The sequence below is a fragment of the Gadus morhua genome, chromosome 20, assembly GCF_902167405.1.
Source record: "Gadus morhua chromosome 20, gadMor3.0, whole genome shotgun sequence".
NCBI lineage: Eukaryota > Metazoa > Chordata > Actinopteri > Gadiformes > Gadidae > Gadus > Gadus morhua.
Window position 1 is genome coordinate 12,613,543 of NC_044067.1, and position 20,000 is coordinate 12,633,542.

The window sequence follows — 20,000 nt, forward strand, 5'->3', positions numbered from 1 at the left end:
AAAATTATTAGTATTAGTATTGATGTTTCAAATTAATACTGCTCGACGCTGTCATTGTGTTTGCTGGCTGATATCACTCTAAACGTTGGCCTTGTGTGCATGTGTGTGTCCTTGTGCTTTTTTGTGTGTGTGTGTGTGTGTGTGTGTGTGTGTGTGTGTGTGTGTGTGTGTGTGTGTGTGTGTGTGTGTGTGTGTGCGTGCATGTGGTTCTGTGTGTGTGTGTGTGTGTGTGTGTGTGTGTGTGTGTGTGTGTGTGTGTGTGTGTGTGTGTGTGTGCGTGTGTGTGTGTGTGTGAGTGTGTGCATGCATATGTGTGGGTGTGTGTGTGTGTCTGTGTGTTTGCGTGGGTGTGTTTTTATGTGTGTGTGTGTGTGTGTGTGTGTGTGTGTGTGTGTGTGTGTGTGTGTGTGTGTGTGTGTGTGTGTGTGTGTGTGTGTGTGTGTGTGTGTGTGTGTGCATGCTTTTGTGTGTCAAGATGATCCTATAGCAGATGGAGGCCTATATTGTCCAAGACAATATTGGCAGACAAGACGCGAGTAGAACAACGAAGGGAAGAGAGAGATAGTCGTTGTTTAACATTGATGTTGGCTGACTAAAACTCTCTCCCGAGAAATATACATTCCCATTTGTCCAATCATTTCATTTCATTCTGCCATACCATCATAGGGATTGCGGTCTCCACACAGATTTGGGGAATTTGTTTTCATTATTCATGTCCTCTTTTTAGAAAATGGAATTAATATCGAGGAACTAGCCATCAATAGTCAATTTCAGTGGAGCTGTATTAACATCACCATTTGATACAGTTTTTCGCCGCTGACTTTTAAATGGGGCTGTGACTGCTATTCATTGATAGGCATGCTTGTGTGTGTGGTGGCCACATGCCTGTGTGAAGGACTCCAGATATTAATTTCTTTCTGGTCTGGTCTGCATGCTTTCTTTCCTCCCCGTCTTTCTCAGCCCAAACCTCAACAGCATTAAGACGAACCAAATGTTATTTCCCCTGCTCTCTAATTGCCAGCTCTGAAGGCTGGAGTTGTTTAGCCATGGTCCACGGTAAATCAACCCACCCTAGATGTGTGTTTACTCCCCCAGGTTCTTGTGTGTGGGTGAGGGGGGGGGGGGGGGGGGGCAGTGTACTGCTTTCTGCTTCCATGGTAACTTTAGGTCTGAGGCCATATCCCCTTCTCACTCTTGTTTTAAATGTTAGCATTGTACTGAGGCTGAGAACAATCAAAGCATTGTAAAATCAGTGTATGGATGACCGTGTCTGGCTACAGAAAGTAACAGTATTGCATGACCTTGTAAAAAGAATAAACTGAATGGTCTGAGGGCGGAGTAGCCGTAGGAATGAGATAAAACTAAATTTTTATTCAATTGGTGCTTGTGCAATTTAATAAATTAGTTATAATACATCAAAGTGCTTTCTTAATTCCACAACAATTTATACTGGGCTCTAGACTACTAGTGCTGTTATAATCACAAAATCAACAGAGCTGCACAGGCCAGCCCGTGAGATGCACTAGTAATGGGATAGGACATGATGGAGAGTCTGGGCTTGAGATCCAGGAACCTGATCGGATGTGTTTATGAGGAAACTCAGAATCGCCCGACCTGCTGGCCCAGTCCCATCTGGAGACAACACATACACAATGGGATGAAATATCAGCTTCATTAGTATTGACATTATTTATATAATTCGTTATTAATATTATAAATGTTGGCGACTAATAATAAGCACAAATTTGATTCATGTCTCCTTTTACATTACGGCCCCTTGGTGTATTGTGCCGTGTGCGTGTGTGTTTGCGTAGAGACCTTACACAGTTCACGTTCCTATAGACTCCATCGCATCCGCGACCTTCACCCAAAACGCCCATCGCAACAGCTGGCTAAATCGTGATGTCACCCCACCCAAATCTTGAGCTGTCAACTGCAGAATGAGTCTAAATTGTTGAGACGTGTTTAGACTTGAATTGTGATAAAGCCAAACACATATCTAGCAAACTATGGCTTAATGTTTTCAACGACGTGTATTTGGTTGTTTAACTCGTGAACAAATATTAAGTAGGGCGATTTGTTATTGTCAATTTAATTGGATCACATTGGATGCAGGATATTGTTGAATAAATAATTATTATAACTACGTAAAACAAAGTGGACATTTGTGCCTATACGGTTATGCCCAAGTGTATCAATGATGCATAGAAAAAATGACCTCTTGTGAACCTCGCTGTCTACAGTTTTAGTGTCGACTCTGTAGGACCCAGCGGAACACTTGCACACCCGTTCTCACTCGGCGATCCGGAGCGGGGAGAGCGAGCGAGGGGGAAAGGAAAAAGAGAGGGAGCTAAAGAGAGAGCGAGGGAGAGCGAGGGAGAGCGAGGGAGAGAGAGAGAGAGAGAGAGAGAGAGAGAGAGAGAGAGAGAGAGAGAGAGAGAGAGAGAGAGAGAGAGAGAGAGAGAGAGAGAGAGAGAGAGAGAGAGAGAGAGAGAGAGAGAGAGAGAGAGAGAGAGAGAGAGAGAGAGAGAGAGAGAGAGAGAGAGAGAGAGAGAGAGAGAGAGAGAGAGGCGCGAGGGAGAGAGAGAGAGCGAGAGCGAGAGCGAGAGCGAGAGAGGGGAGAAGTAAGAGAGGGAGATAGCAAGCGAGCGAGAAAGGGAGAGAGAGTGAGAGAGAAAGAGAAAAAAAGAGGGCGAGAGCAAGAGTGAGAAGGGGGAGAAAGAAACAGGAGAGTTGGATGTATAAAGAGAAGAGATAGCGAGCAAACGAGCGCGAGAGAGAGCGAGAGCGCGACCGAGTGTGAGAGAGAGAGAGAGAGAGAGAGAGAGAGAGAGAGAGAGAGAGAGAGAGAGAGAGAGAGAGAGAGAGAGAGAGAGAGAGAGAGAGAGAGAGAGAGAGAGAGAGAGAGAGAGAGAGAGAGAGAGAGAGAGAGAGAGAGAGAGAGAGAGAGAGAGAGAGAGAGAGAGAGAGAGCGCACGAGGTAGAGGGAGAGCGAGCGAGAGGGGGAGAGAGAGAGTGGACGAGATCAGGGGAAACAGTTTTCACATCAGTCAGTGGCATGCTTCATGGAGTTATGTACCTCGCGCGCTGCCATTTGAACCGCCGTCATGTATTGCAAATCGCGAGCACTTGTTTTGGTTTTATCTCTTCTACTTTCGCTTGGGGTTCCAGTGTTTCTCGTCACCTATCCCATCAATGAAGGTACGTAAAACAAATCGATCCGTAAGTGGAGGAAGAGGAGGCATGTTCGGATCCCTATCGTGTGTGTTGTGTTGTGTTATTTAGTGTACAGGCTGTATAGGCTATATTTGGGGCCAGTCGCTCGCTGCTTCGCATTGGACCCTTTCGAGAGCGGCAACTGTCCTCTCCGGAGCCAAAGGTGATGGCTATGTAAGCGATCACAACAACTGGGATAAACAAAACCAAGGAAAACCCCGGAACGACCCAATAGGGGTCCAATATGATTTTCTTTCGCCAGTTTCTGGGGAGAGACGTCAACTCGGTGTCTGTCAGCGGGGTAGCCCGTACCGTGCGCGTGGTCTCGGATCGAGACACGCTGGAGGAACAGTCGTGGTGTGGCACCGTGACGAATGATCCCCGCGAGGGTCAAACGCTGCCGTGTTGCGGAGTTAGTAGGCTAACTATCGATCGTATGTGATCGCTGCTAATGTTTTAGCAGATTAACAGGCATAAGTGGAGGACAGTGGAGAGCGTTGTCCGTGGGTTTTTCAAGCAGGGTCTTAGGCTATGGGCATAGCCGAAAACAGATATGCGGGCTGAGGGCAGCCCGGGTTTGGATGCGCAAGGGACCCTGGAACCCTGGAAGATGTAGGCCTATTAGTGAATTCAGTGACACGTAGTAGGCCTGTATTTCAACGCACTGTTGGAAGTGCGTTGAATTTGGAAAAGAACGAGGGGAGGTCAAATGTGTTCAATTCATACCAGGACAGTTTGGATATCCCGACAGCAAACACACGCACGCACGCACGCACGCACGCACGCACGCACGCACGCACGCACACACACACACACACACACACACACACACACACACACACACACACACACACACACACACACACACACACACACACACAGATTACGTAAAAATGATTCATTATCCATAAAGTTAGGGTTTGGGAAATTTTACAAGACACATACATATATATATATATATATATATGTGTGTGTGTGTGTGTGTGTGTGTGTGTGTGTGTGTGTGTGTGTGTGTGTGTGCGTGCTATTTGTGATGTTTGAATTTCATTTGTCTTTAGTCTCAATTGTATCTCGAGTAACCTACTTGCCTGTGGGCCTCGTGTGGTTCTGTTCTCCGTTTCCAGAGTAAATACTCTACTAATGTCTGCCATTACGACATTTTAAGATATCTTCAGAGAGAAAATATTATCCCAGAGATATATCTACATGCCCTACTTCCTACGAAATAATGCCCCGTTCACTTTTGTTTTGATATTTCATCAAAAACTTTTTGCAACTTCTTGTAATCTGATCCAAGCTTGTCGATTCAAATGTAAATGTGCACGATATGTTTATAATTATATATGTTATGCCTTTTGCCCTAATTCAGTAAATCATTTTGCCCCCACTTTAGTGTATGGGCCTAAACTGACCACGCTCTGGCCCATTTGAGATAGCCTACGGGTCAGACTTTCTTCAGGAGTAGCCTATATGTGAGGCCTGTACATGAACCGGGGGGCACTATATCCATAATGTAACTTGTTTTCGGTTACTTTTCTCCCGATATCCCGCTCCGTTATAGTGATATCACATAAACTCCACAACGTCCCACTCCTCAGCGCATTGGCTGCCAGAGAGTGTCAGTGTCGAGCCGAGATCAATGTATTCTATTGAGCTGTGATTTATAGTATGGACTTGATACAACTTGTTGCTTGACTCTTGTTTAGGGCTTAATAGTTCAAATATGGATATGGCTATGTCTACATGGTGTGGATAATTAAGTATATCGACTTAATTCGACTTAAAACAGATTGCTGGCTACAGACGCAAAGGTTATGATGCATGATTTCGTCTACATTTGAACATTGCAACAGTGCAATTTAGCAATAATATTGCTGATGTTGAAATATAACTCAGTAGTATACAGACTGTCTGGTTGTGCGCTTCCTGAATGTGGATGAAATGTCATTTCAAAGCTTAATGAGGTCATCCAGTTAAGGCCTTCCAAGTGCCGTGATTCTTTCTTTAAAATGCTGATTCGTTTTAAATTAGCCTAAACATGACTCAAATTGTCTTCATTCCCTTAAACAACTTAAATCATGTAATTTCCACTTGAAAAAAAGAACGTATATACCAACCTTCAAGCTAAGACTGAAACATTCGTGGGCGTAGGCCTACTTGGAATTTGCTATTTAAACGCGTTTTGGAAGGTAAAATACATAAAATACAAACAAAATGGAAAAACATGTTTTTAATAAAACTAGACAAAGCAAACGGAGACATCATGACAATAAAAAAATAATCAAATAAATAAAGCCGGAAATAACGCGTTTTGGAACTCCATAAATAAAACAAGTTTCCAACGATATTAAAGTTGTTGCCAAATAAGCGATATGCCCTCATTGTGCGTGGATGAAGTTTAAATATGTGACATGGCAGGCCTAGTCGTCGTGCATATTTAGAAATGCTAAATTCAATACTTACAATTTTTATATAGTCTTATTTAACATGTAGGTAGGCCAACATAATAATATGCTCTGCAAATAAATATATATTACATTTACTGTGTTATAGGCCTACATTTATGTCATGTGTTGCTCCTTACCCATATGAGAAAAAAAGACTAAACAAAATATGAATATTCATCATTTATTATTTTGTTAAAGGCGTAGGTCTACTTTGACCTAAACCGGTAGGTAGAGGGTATGCAATATCGCAATAAACTCACAAAAAAAAAATGATACATTGGGCCTAACTTAACTTTTCAGTATCATAAAATTCCAGTTAATCGAACTTCCGGGCCTATACCGACCACATCAAGGTGTTATATAAGCGCGAAGCCATACGTCTGGCGGGAGCTGCCGGTTTCACTGTCGCGCAAAAGGCTCTCGCTCGGCCCTGCTGCAAGACTGTCTGTGGCTAGGCGCCGGGAGTCCTTGGTATTTTTAGCCGGGAGTAGGTAAGCCTTACCCCGTCAGCCTTATGCAGTGGCCCCCGCTGTGAGGGATGGTGTTTTGTGAGCGATGGTACCTTTCATAGAAGTGCTGGAAATGTGCTAGCATACGCCCTCTTATAAAAATAGAACTGTCTATGTTGCGCGCGCGTATGGAAGGGTCGCATCCTTGTGCGGCGCGCGTGCATGTGTAGGCTACAGAAGTATCCTCATCCATTAAACAAACCTATTTGTTGAGTTGAGTTTTTGTCCGACTTAGGGTGGAAAGGGGGTGAGTGGTGGTGCTGTAGCATCAGCAGCAGCAGCAGCAGCAGCAACAGCATCAGACAGGCCCTGCAATGAATAATTCATAAGGAGAGGTGAAAACTTAACCCTTTAACACAGACACGCATACTCCAGCCCAGCACGCAAGCCAGTTATGTTTTGTTGCCTCAAAGCTTGAAGCAAGACTCGGAGTTGATGACTGTGATTTTGCGGTTACACACTAGAATTGTCTATTCATGCTTTCATCACTGAAGTTTTTTAGTTGGTCGTTGTAATGATTCCCCTGTAGTTGTATGATAGTTTACTGCTGATGGTAAAGTCACTGTATGGTTGTGTGCCTGTGTGTGTGAATGCGTGTGTTTCTATGAGACTGCACACAGGCACGCGCATCTGGTGTGCGTGTGTGTTGGTCTGCGGTCCTATATCCACATATATGTATGCGTCACTCTGGGTGTGACACATACTATTTGAGACACTTGATGGTTGACAATGTGTCTGTGTCTAATAGTGTTCCTTTCCGGATACAATTGTTTACATCACCATGGAAATATATACAAATGTTTACACTTTACACTTCCATGGAAGTGTACACAAATGCACATTACATATATGCATCTTTGTGTGTGGGTGTGTGTGTGTGTGTGTGTCTTTTCGGGCCACTTATTTCTTCAGACCCATGCAGCTGGAGGGGCTCATATTTTTCTTCTCTCGCGATATGAGGGCGGTTTAATTTTCTGCTCTCGAATTTCCCTGCTCTGCCCAATTTGAGAAGTGGCTCCGGCTCGTTGACAAATGTAAATCGGAGGCAATGGGCCTATTTGCAGAGCCACTATTATCTGACATGAACAGATAGCTGTATTAAGGCGCTAATAGGAATCCCTCCGTCAGAGGCTACCGCTTCCACATGGTTAACACTCAGGTGCAGTGCTGTGGCTTAGTGTCTGAACCGGGAGTTTCCTCATTCATTGTTTGTGGGTGAGAATGTTTTTTCCTCTTCCTATTTCTACTTCTTTTTCTTTTCTTTGTCTTCTTCTTCTTCATCGTCTTCTTCTGCTTCGTCATCTTCTTCTTCTTCTTCTTCTTCTTCTTCTTCTTCTTCTTCTTCTTCTTCTTCTTCTTCTTCTTCTTCTTCTCCTTTTATATCCTACCATTTTCTTCATATTAACGGTTTTTATTTTCCCAGGAAGGAAAAACTAATGGACATATGTGGAGGCATTTTCTAACCCCATAGGCTTATGGTCTATTCAAATGGGTGGGCTATATCTGTCAGTGTTTTGATAATGCTGGTTATTACTCTGTGTGATCCCTGACAGATCACACACAGACAGGGGGCTGCTTGTTTAGCTTAGGAGAACTGAGGGGCGAGGGGCCACAGCTTTGTGTGTCTTTGTGTGCATGTGCTTGTTTTTGCAGGTTATTATTCTCTTGTCATCTCAGTGAGTATTTGCTTTTGCAGGTCCGTTTTTGACTGACTTTAGCGCATATGTTTTATTTCTTTGTGACTTGACTATGTGTGTGTGTGTGTGTGTGTGTGTGTGTGTGTGTGTGTTTATGTGCACAGGAGTAAGGTTGTGCTGTTTGTGTGTATGCATGCATTAGTGTGTGTGTGTGTGTGTGTTTGTGTGTGTGTGTGTGTGTGTGTGTGCATGTGTATACGTGCATTAGTGTGTGTGTGCGGTTGTGTGTGTGCCTGTGTGTGTGTGTGTGTGTGTGTGTGTGTGTGTGTGTGAGTTCAGCAGCTGGGTAAATAGAGCGGTCATCAGGGCACTATGTTGGTGATCTCTTTGTGGTCTCCTGTGGGATTAGAGGCAGACTAATTGGGGCTAACAAGGACTAGACACTCATATATATTCTCTTCCCCTCTCTCTCTCCCCCAACCCGTTTTCCCAACAGTCAACTTGTTGGACTCAAAAGCAAGCCAGGGGGAGTTGAGATGGTTGTCCTATCCTCTACACGGGGTAAGTTCATAACATACTGTATATATACACTTCCCAGTGAAACATGAAGCACAAGAGCGATTTTCTGTAAAACTTTTGCCCTCTATCCGTTCAACTTTTTGCTTTATTCTTTAGGGGTTTGACACACGGTGTGAAACTTTCATTCCGGATGTACTACAGTAAACGTACACACACCTTAACATAACAAATAAAAATAATACGGAAATCCCTGTGCCTGAGTATCTCACCAACTTTAAACATATTTGAGTTCATGTGTGGATGAATGGCCACCTTCTACCTGAAAGCAACGCAACCACCATCCATTCCCGTGAACAGGCCGCTATAAACCCTACGTGATGTGTAGTACAGTCATTGTTAGTTGAGGCCTAGGGAATACAGGAGAATTATGGTGACAGGAAGTAGCATTGGCATGTAGTGACATTTTCTAGCTTGGTTTATTGACTCACTGATTACACGAGTTGTAAACCTGAATTGTAACACAAGGGCAACCACAGACAGCGTTCTCAACTGAGCAATATTTGTCTGGGGCAGTGAGCAGGAGTAACGGTGACTGGTCTGTTTCCAGACAACCTACTCTGCCTTCCTCAATCGCACAAGCAAACCGATTGAGTAATGGATTTTGAACTCTTGGCTAAATGATAAACCTTTGGTTATTCATGTTTAAAGGCAGAATACACATTTGGTGTGTCAAGCGTGTAGGGTTTTTTAGAACTGGCACACTTTCCGATTCTTGCAGAAAAGGGGAAGGGATGCTGCCGAGTTGCAAGTATTGACGAATAAATCTCGAATGATTGATAAGATCATGCAGTTGAATACCCACCCTTTTGTCCACTATAAACACCCTGCATCTGCAGCCCATAGCTCCAACCCAACTCTGAATCTATGAACCTATTGCATGTGTGGACGGAAGCTTGATATCATCATATCACATCTTTGGTTCTATATCTTGTGGGTCAAGGTGGACGATTTATATGCAGATAGTCTGTATGTTCAACAAGCTTAAATGTGTGTCAGAATGTGAGTCAGACTTTACCATGCCAATATCCTCTTATCTAGATGAGTCATAGGCAATAAACTTATATGAGTTATTATTTTCCCACAGTCTAATGCGTCGCTGCGGTGAAACCATCAGGGAAAACCCGTTCAATATAAATGATGTAATACCGCTCGATTTATTTAGCACCCATTAAAATACAGCAAGACATGTGGGTAGGTTGTCCGTAAATATGCTAAATGAAGCTTTACGATGTATGCTATTCTATCAATGGCCCAGGAATGCGTCCGGGTTCTGAGCTAAGGCCCCATTCCACAGCCGAGCCACCCCATCAGTCACTTGTGGTTACTTCAGCTCTTCCGCTGGCTTCCCCCAAAAGTGTTTATTTGTCTCACTAGTTACTGGACTACTGAGTATTAGGGCCAAACTTGGTTATATATACTCTCCCACACATGCAAACTCAGTCACATCACACACACGCACACACACACACACACACACACAAACGCCAACGCATGCATGCACGCACGCATGCGGACACACACGAAAAACTCCCACACACACACACACACACTCACACATGCATGCACTTACACATGCACACACAGACACACATATACACGCACACACATAAGCACAAACGCACCCTCTCTAACACACGCACACGAACAAACACACGCTCCCTCGCCCCCAGCCTTTATTAAGTGTTAGAATTACTACCTGGCAGCAGTTTAAGGTAATCCAGTCATTTGTTCCATGGAGCTGCCAAACCTAGTTTCCCTCATCCATATATACTGCTGGCACAGCCTGGATGCTGAGAGCTACTTTCTAAGAGCTAAAATGAGGGAAAAAGCTAAAAAGAACTTTAGGAAAAAACGGCTGGCTGTTTTACGTCTCAGAAACGATTGCAGGCAATTTCAAGGATCTCTCGGAGAGGACTTGATGCGTTTGAGCCGAAGAAAGTTATTCATGTGGTGAGACAAGCGGGCTCGCAGTTTGGAAACTGGATTTCTGGAGAACAACCGGGCCAGTCAATAGTTCTGCATGTCCTCTGCATGGCTCTGCGTGTGTGTGGGTAGACACAGAGGTCAGGTTTACTGTGTTGGAATGTGAACAAATATTGGGTCCACAGATGCATGGCTCTGGACGAAAAAGGCGTTTACAGGAAAGAAGGCTAGAAAAGTATCGCTGGATCTAACAGAGGAAAGAGGCGTTGGAGACACTTTGCGGTAGATGAGGCATATAAAAAAATAAAAATAAGTTACGAGACATAAAGCAATACTGCTGATGATCAAGTGTTCAAGGTGAATCATCTGTAATTACTCACGTCGTCCACGGCTCTGATAAGCAGACTGCCCTGGGAACCGCCTGCTCAAACGATTTCTCAATGTCGCTATGACACTGATGGCTCTCTTTCAGTTACGCACACATACACATGCACACGTGCACACACACACACACACACACACACACACACACACACACACACACACACACACACACACAGGCACATTCACATGCACATACCCACAGACACACATGCGCAAACAAATATGAATACACACACACACATGCATGCGAACACACACACACACACACACACATACACACACACACGCACACATACAGGTACACACATATACACACATTGAAACATAAACAGACATGCATATGCTTGCTGGAAGCTGCTGGTCCGGAGAGACACAAACACGTCGGTGAGAGCAAATTAAGGGCTTATCCTCCCAGACACACACTAATTTGCAACAACCCACCATGTGTGTTTATGAGTGCATGCAAGCCTTGCGTGTGTGTGTGTGTGTGTGTGTGTGTGTGTGTGTGTGTGTGTGTGTGTGTGTGTGTGTGTGTGTGTGTGTGTGTGTGTGTGTGTGTGTGTGTGTGTATGAGATTTACTGTTATCTGTCTAGGAAGGCCGGCTGATTGGTCAGCTCTGTTCACAAAACTTAAACCACCCGAGCCTTAAGACCATTAAAGATTACACTCCGTCTGCTTTGAAAGCATTCTTCAGTCACGAGCCAATGGCTATTGGCCATATTGTGTGTGTGTGTGTGTGTGTGTGTGTGTGTGTGTGTGTGTGTGTGTGTGTGTGTGTGTGTGTGTGTGTGTGTGTGTGTGTGTGTGTGTGTGTGGGTGTACAGATCAGAAAATAATTGTGGGTAGGGGGATCGGGCCATGTGGCAGCCTTTGACAGATTCATACAGATGTAGACATAGCAAACATTTTCACTTACCCAAGCATGCATGCTAGGGTAATGCCACAGTGCTGCTAAGCATCCCAAAGGAACTATTTAAAATAGTTGACTCAGCGTGTTTACTCACCAGTTTTGAAGTTGCTAACACTCAAGACCTTTTCCATTACCACATATTAGAAAGAAGCTTACATTTTAACCCAGCCATATAATTGGACGTTGTATGAGTTGGATGACTTGTCTTGCGGCGCAAACCTTTTCACTTGTCTTAGCTTGCGCAGGGTAGTACTTTCGTACATTTTGTTATTGAGGTGGGGTGTGCCGTCTGGAACCGATCTCTATAAGAACGAGTAAGACGACACATGTATGTGTGTGTGTGTGTGTGTGTGTCTTTCTCTGTCTCTGTCTCGGTATCTCTCTCCCTCTCTCCCTGTACCCACCCCATCCCTGGGTCCCCTGGTAGTTTGGGATGTGTCGGCTTGCTGTAGTCGTGATTGACTTTGACCGACGGTTTTCTCCAAAGCTCTCTCGATAAAGTCTGTTCCTCTTGTCCCCAGAAGTCCCGACTTCAGAGTCAACCCATAAAAAAAAAAACAGCCCTGGAGCTGCACTCGGGAACGAGAAGCCAGAAAGCTGAGAAAAGCCCGTCCATAAACGGGGATTAGTGTGGCGAAGCCCGCGGACACACGAGGAGTCGGCCAACATGCTCCAGAAGAAGGAGGTTATGTTATAAGGCATCCGGAGGCCATGTTATGGTTTCCCGGTGCATATACGGCAGCGGCTTTTGAGTGATGCGGTGCAGTTGTCGTGGCGCTGACCCTCCGACCCCGCAGGAAATGTAAGATGCCCCCCCGTGCACTTGTTGTTGTTGTTGTGGACGCTCGCTGCTAGCAACCGCTGCCACGACGCGACGCAAGCGGTACCAGACGCCACAGGGGCCGTCGTGGGCTGGCGCTCACACGCAGCACAGACAGACGAGTCACATCTTAGTCCATACCCCTGATGGCCCCGGATCTGATCGGCGACGGCTCAAACGTTGACCCCGGCCTGACACACAGCTCCGTCACTAAAACAAGAGAATTTTCTGAAGTTAAAAGAAGAATGACCCAGTGCATAACAAAGATCCCCGCAAAATAGTTAGCGTTAAAAAGAAACCTCTATTCTTTGTACAATTTAAAATCAACACACGTTGAAGCTATTTAACTCAGGGGGAAAAAGGGTTTGTAAACTATGTGGCCACAGCCCCTCAACCCACAACAAGAGGTGCAGAAGTGAATTCCAGTTTTCGGGGGACTTGTAGTATCCAATAGATCTTGTGATCCGGCATCAGTGTAGCTACACCACTTGACCTCCGGTGACCTGCAATGCGTCGCCTTTGAAGTTGCCTTTCCTGTTCGGGCCCCGCCGACTCCGTGGGGCCCTCCGGAGACGTGCCCCAGAGAGGTTTGTTTTGGGGGCCTGTAACGTCTTCAGCAGATCGGGTTACCCCCCACTGCACTTTTACTATCTCCACCTACAGCACAGATCAGAGAGAAGGACGCGTCAAACTGCCCCCACCCGCCCGTGACCCCCTTAGGAACAGCCACAGGGGCAAATTCATACTGCAAAAAAATAATAAAGTCCACCGCCACCTGTGACTGTGAGGAGGTTATGGCCTGGGGGTGGAGGGCAAGCGGGGAGGGAGGTGAAGGGTCAAAGGTCTCAAGGTCAGGTGTAAGGTCTTAGTGTTGTTATACATCAACTGGATGGCGGCCCAGGGAGGTGCATGGGAATAGCTGCCTCTCATGTTGTGCCAGATCTACTTTGTTGCAATAGCTGCTTGGAGACCGAGTGTTAACTCGGATGATTGGGGTTACTACTATTACGTGTTGCACTCACATGCTCACGTGTGCGCATACACACGCATGCACGCACACATGAACAACACAAAAATGTTCTGTCTCCTTCTGCAGGGTAATACAATCCTTTTTGTATGAGCTCATTGGCTTCTTCATGTGAAGAATGAGCAAGAAAACCGAAACTTGTGCTACAGTCTGTGTCCGTGTTTATTTGAAAACGGGCAAATTTTGCTTTAAGGTGCATGTGTTTACGTGTGTGTGCGTAGTGTGAATGTGTGTGTGTTTACATGAGTGTGTGTGGGAGTGTTTCTGTCTCCGTGTCTGTCTGTCTGTGTGCTGGTACAGTTTGCAGGAGAGCAATTAGGCCCTTGTTTTTGGGCTGCTGACGGGAAATGCATCTGCGAAAGCCTTTGTAAGACGATCTTGTTGACAATCACAATGTTATTATGTCTTGTATGTCTCATTCGTGTTCTGTCTGACTGGCCCTTCCTCTTGTAGAATAGATATTTGAAGTTGTGTGTGGGTGGGTATATGTCTGTCGATATGGCCATTCATCATCCCACGTTTTTACGTTTGATCATTCTGTTTACATTCATACAAATATAAAACAAACCAAAACAGCACCAAAAAACACCCAGATTGAGAATGCTATTTATGCAATTGTATTTTCATGGTGTGGGCCCATTCTGATGATGTCATGACAAATGGCGGGGCAAAGGGTTGGAGCATGTTGGAGACGCTGTTCTCCGCAATGGAGGATATAGTATTACAGATGTGGTTCTCGTTTACTTTGGAAGACCTCACCCCAGTTTAGGTTGTGCTCAGTGGAACAGAATGGGAAATCTACACGCACACACACATACAAACACACACACATGCACACACACACGCACATGCACACACATAGAGACACACACACACACACACACACACATGGATTTGATTTTGGATGTCCCATGTGTTTGTGCTAACGTGTTCTAACAAACTCCCTGCAGGACTGTTGCCGATCAGAGATTTAAATTTAATGAGCCATTGCTAGCTTATGTTGCCTTAGATTTGGCCCGGGATGTCATTTCTGCATATTAAAAACAAAATGCCACGTTGACAGTGATAGGTAAGGATATAATACGTGGGACCCTCCCAGTTCCTCCTGCTCACCATGCTTGTAGCTCAGCGCATTCTAGCGTAAACTCTAGCCTTGAAAACCTTCAGCCTGCTCTATAGGCTAAAACTTTTCTCCAAATTCTATAGACCAGACCTTCAGCCATCCCCTCCTTTGTTCTCTCTCTCTCTCTCTCTCTCTCTCTCTCTCTCTCTCTCTCTCTCTCTCTCTCTCTCTCTCTCTCTCTCTCTCTCTCTCTCTGACTCTCTCTCTCTCCCAAGGGTGTTTCATTAACCCTGATGTGAAAATAAAATGAATGGTTGCCCTTCAGTCTGAGAGCCCTAATCAAACTACACACACACACACACACACACACACACACACACACACACACACACACACACACACACACACACACACACACACACACACACACACACACACACACACACACACACACATGTGCTTGTGTTTTAAACACAATAGGGGAACTATCCTTTTGTATATTTACTCAATTAAGTCTAGCCAAATGTTAAACAATGGAAAAGCCCATCCATCTAATGACCACGTATGTATGCGGGCATCCATGTGTGAATGATGTGATAATTAAGTTCCTACCTATTCAGAGAGCAGCTCTCACTCACTCTCTTTTATTTGCTCTCTCGAAAAAGGTATTAGTCATTCAGAGCCACATCCATTCACGATTACGCCAAGGGTGAAAAAAACAAGCATCCATTTAAACCCATTTGATCTGATGACATTGCCTCCACAATGAGCCCAGTGTTTCAGGTGTTTGGGCGTTCATCATCCTTCTGATTCTATGTTCATGTGACCAAGATGACAGAGTGTGGGCCCCCGAAGGCACTTGATCAACGAGCCGTCCCGCTGCGCGTGTGATGAAATCAAAGCACTGACTCGTCTCTCCTCTCCTCCCTCCCCTCCCTTTATCGCCTACTGAGATAGGCAAAGATGATAAACCCCAGCGGTACACACGACTGCCACTATTGCTTTCACGTTTCTGATATTGGAGGGAGAACATTAAGTTGGCTTAACATGAAGGCATCGAGTACAAATGTCTACAATGGACGCGGAATGTAATGGGTTTCATTGTGAAGAAATGTTATTATTAAAACTCGCTGGGAATGCGTACTACATGTATTATAATGAGGATTACGAATTCTCAAACCAATGTGCTTGACATATGTGATGATCACACGTAACATTGCATGTGTCTCAAAGATATTCACACAACAACCCAAACCCAACACATTTTACCCAAGCAGCAAGCTTGCATTTAATTAGTTCCTCTGCAATCTGCGAGAAATGTGTTATCTTTCCCCGCCCTAAATGTTTGTTTGATCTCTACTATACAGCCGGGTTAGACTTATCGAAAAATGTGTTTTCTGATGGCCGGAGCAGGGGTTCATTATCTCTCATTCCTCCCCTCTTTTCTCCCTTCTTTTGATCAGTGGGAGGAGATCAGCGGCGTGGACGAACACTACACCCCCATCCGCACCTTCCAGGTGTGCAACGTCATGGAGTTCAGCCAGAACAACTGGCTCCGCACCAACTGGATCTCCCGGCGCTCCGCCGTGAAGATCTACGTGGAGCTCAAGTTCACGCTGCGCGACTGCAACTCCATCCCGCTGGTCCTGGGCACCTGCAAGGAGACCTTCAACCTCTGGTACCTGGAGACGGAGGAGCGCGAGCAGGAGTCGCGCTTCCGCGAGCACCAGTTCTCCAAGATCGACACCATCGCGGCCGACGAGAGCTTCACCCAGATGGACCTGGGCGACCGCATCCTCAAGCTCAACACGGAGGTGCGCGAGGTGGGGCCCATGTCTAAGAAGGGCTTCTACCTGGCCTTCCAGGACGTGGGAGCGTGCGTGGCCCTGGTGTCGGTGCGCGTGTACTTTAAGATGTGCCCGCTGATCGTGAGGAACCTGGCGTCCTTCCCCGAAACGGTGCCCACCGACTCCCAGTCGCTGGTGGAGGTCCGGGGCTCTTGCGTCAATCACTCCAAGGAGGAGGAGTCCCCGCGCATGTACTGCAGCACGGAGGGGGAGTGGCTGGTGCCCATCGGGAAGTGCCTGTGCAACCCCGGGTACGAGGAGCGAGCGAGCGCCTGTCAAAGTAAGAGCAATGGCTTTGTGTTTTTTCAACCGCCGGCGGCTTTTTCCCCCCTAAGTGATATCTGCTCCTTCGGCCTTTTCTACAGTATAGCCCCAACAACATATTTGATTGACATACTGTGATAGATGATATGCAGGAACTAGGGGTGAAGTCAATTGAGAGTGTGTGCGGTGTGAATCTGAGAGAGAAAGAGAGCAGGGGGGAGATTGACAGAGGGAGAGTGAGATAGTGAGAGAGAGAGAGAGAGAGAGAGAGAGAGAGAGAGAGAGAGAGAGAGAGAGAGAGAGAGAGAGAGAGAGAGAGTGGGAGAAGGAGATAAACATATGTTGTGGTGCCGGGAGATACACAGAGGTAAAATAACTTAAATTGTGTGTGCGTGTTTGTGGGCGTGTGCGTGTGTGTATGTGTGTGTAATGTATGTAGGTGGTTGTGTGTGGTTGTGCATGTGAGGTTTCCATAGGCTCTCTCAGCCTGGAGGGCAGCTTGCATTGGTTACACAGCAGCTAGTCATCAGCGTCTCAGCGCCACTTCATAAGCTACAGTGAGATCAGAGGCACAGTAGTAGTGAAGATGAGCTGATATAGGTCAGAACCAGAGCAGGCAGACTGCCGGGTGGGTGTCTGTGGAGACGTATGGGTGGCGGGGGCAGCTATCCAGGAGCCACACTATCTGACCCTGTCTGTCTGCCTTGTCTGTCTCCTTGATGCGTCTGCTTGGGTTTTTCTCATTAGGTTATCTGTCTGAGTGTGGTGAAAGCCTGTATAGGTATTTCACGTTTTCGTTTTTTTTAACATGAATGTCTGGCTTCAACTTTAGTTGTATAAGGTGACAGTCTTTCTTTTTTGTTCCTGTTTTTTCCGCCCATGCCGATTCCAAATTATCAGTTCTATTCTTTGCCCGCCTTTAAGTGACGACTAGTGATAATCAAAGATCAAAGACTGACTGTGAGCTCATCCCTCTGCTGTCAGTGGCCAAAGCCCCCCCCACCCACCTGCCCCCCGCCACCAAACACACACACACACACACACACACACACACACACACACACACACACACACACACACACACACACACACACACACACACACACACACACACACACACACACACACACACACACACACATACTCCCAACCTTGCAACTGAAGGAGACCCAGTGTCACAGCTGTTGGTTGAAAGTTTGAAGACCCCAAGTTGAAACCCTCCATTTTCTTCAAAATGGATATTAAAAAGTACGCTGGTGATCACTTTCGCGGGCTGTCATGCATCAGGCCGTTTTTAGAGTTTAAGGGTTAATGCAAAAATAGAATGCGAAAAAGCATTTAGTTTTCAGAGCGCTGCAATTTGTAAGCAAAACGGTAACATGTGTAATTGTAATCTGACTCATTGTAGGGTGTGATGCTTGACAGATGACGATCTTGAATAAATCATGCTTTTTCAATTATTGAATTATTGATATTATTGGCATGAACACTTTCTTGCTTATGACAAATAACAACAATAAAGACTTAAATCAAAACAGATAATAAATCTTACCAAATTGTCATGTGGACTTAGTGTAAAGAGTCAGGCTGCAATTATTTTCACATGATAGCAACACAGAATGGCAGCCATCATGAAGTAAGCCCTACCCCTCCACCCTCCTCACCTCCCTTGTCTGTCCAGGGCTGTGCGAATGTTTGGATGTATTTGACAATCTCTTATTAGTTTCACAGAGCCCTAATGGACTCTAATAAGGTCTTATATTTCCCCCTGGCCTGGGACAGCTGCAAGCTGGCCAGATCCAAGGGATAGAGGCCCCCCAACGTACCCCCCCTTACCCCACCCTTACCACCACTCGGCCACAGGCCAGGGTGGGGCGGGGAAGGGGGCTGGGGGGGGGGGGGGGGGGCTGGGGGGGTGAGAGCACGGTTTCACTCCAGGACCCCTTGTGTTAACGGACAAATGACCATGTGGAGGCTACATGCCAATATCATCTAACCTCTTCCTTGGCCTACGTTACGATACGAAGAAAGAAAAAAAACAAGAAAAAAGACAGCTTGACTTAACGCGCTAAAACCAAATTCCTAAATCTAAAAAAAAATGAACAGCGGTTTAAACGACCAAGAGCGATTAAAAGTGAGCTTAATAATAACCTCTACATGAGTAGCACCAGTTCAGCAGATTGCAGTTCACTTGGAGCCATCCCAAAACAGAGACGTTTCGGACATGTCTGGACCCAGCGTATGCTTGCTTCACTGTTTGCTCAGAGTGCGAGGTTGATGGAAAACCTAAACTAAATATTTAATAAAGTGTATCCTCTGACAGGACGCCCAGCAGAATCTTCCATCTCTATCTCTCTATTTGCACATTCTGGCTGTCTGTGTGTGTCTTGAGACTTGATGTTTTGTGTAAATATGCGGCCAGACCACCAAAGATTACTCAGTTTTAATAATGATGAAGTGGGTGTTGTCATAATTCTGTTTCCATGGTGTTTCTGTTGTTGCCATTGGCATTTGTTAACTTAGGACATTGGAGCTTGGGTTTGGATAGGTCTGTATGCATATCCGTATGTGTGTGTGTGTGTGTGTGTGTGTGTGTGTGTGTGTGTGTGTGTGTGTGTGTGTGTGTGTATGGTGATAGGTGTTTGTGTGTGTGTGTGTGTGTGTCTGAGTGTGTGTGTGTGTGTGTATGTTACCGTGTCAGTCGTTGTGTGGATTGCTGTATGTTTTGTAACGAGGAACAGATATCACTCCACAGAGAAGTGAATATCTTATCGGGGCTGAACCTGGCTTTCATCTGTCATTGGAACAGAACGAAGCAGGTGAGCCCGCTCCTATCGGACATCAGTGTGAAATTCCTCCAGCCTCAATTTGATCCTAAAACAGCAAACCCAATGTGCCAGCTCGCGGCGTGCGCGCAACCGTAGAGCGGCCTTGTGTATTTGAACGTGCGCGTGTGTGTTGTTCACATGCTGGCAGCTGTGGCACTTCAGAGGCGGAACCACGTATACATTCTTGTCTGATTTATCAAGACACACAATGCTCATAGTTGCCAGCAACTCACCCGTGCACGTTACGGCCATGCGTTCACGCACACACACATATTCAGCCACACTCGGCCGGGCACATGCGGGGACGGACCAAGTTATTTATTTGAACTGGCGCCTGACTTATTCAAAAACAATTATTTAGTATGATGTCTTAAAAAGTTAATATGCACAGAGAAAAATATTTGTGATTTAAAAAAGACTCTGCCATAACATTCTGGCTGACTTTTACTGTGAAAAGCACTGGTTTTGTCTTGTTTGTGTTGCGTGGTTACCACACAGAGTTAGTTTGTGTTGCAACATTGTCAAGAGTTGTGAAACAGCAGAGA

General features: G+C 45.6%; 1 protein-coding gene across 3 annotated transcripts in view; it reads left to right on the top strand.

Moving 5' to 3' along the window:
• Window positions 1-2,945: 2,945 nt before the first annotated feature.
• Window positions 2,946-20,000, top strand: part of epha3 (eph receptor A3) — a 75,031-nt gene continuing 57,976 nt past the window's right edge. For all 3 annotated transcript variants that reach the window (XM_030342711.1, XM_030342709.1, XM_030342710.1), the window contains exons 1-3: window positions 2,946-3,201; window positions 8,306-8,370; window positions 15,980-16,643. In XM_030342711.1, coding sequence (XP_030198571.1) covers window positions 3,108-3,201; window positions 8,306-8,370; window positions 15,980-16,643 — 823 coding nt within the window. In that variant the 5' untranslated portion in view covers window positions 2,946-3,107. The remainder of the gene's footprint in view (window positions 3,202-8,305; window positions 8,371-15,979; window positions 16,644-20,000) is intronic.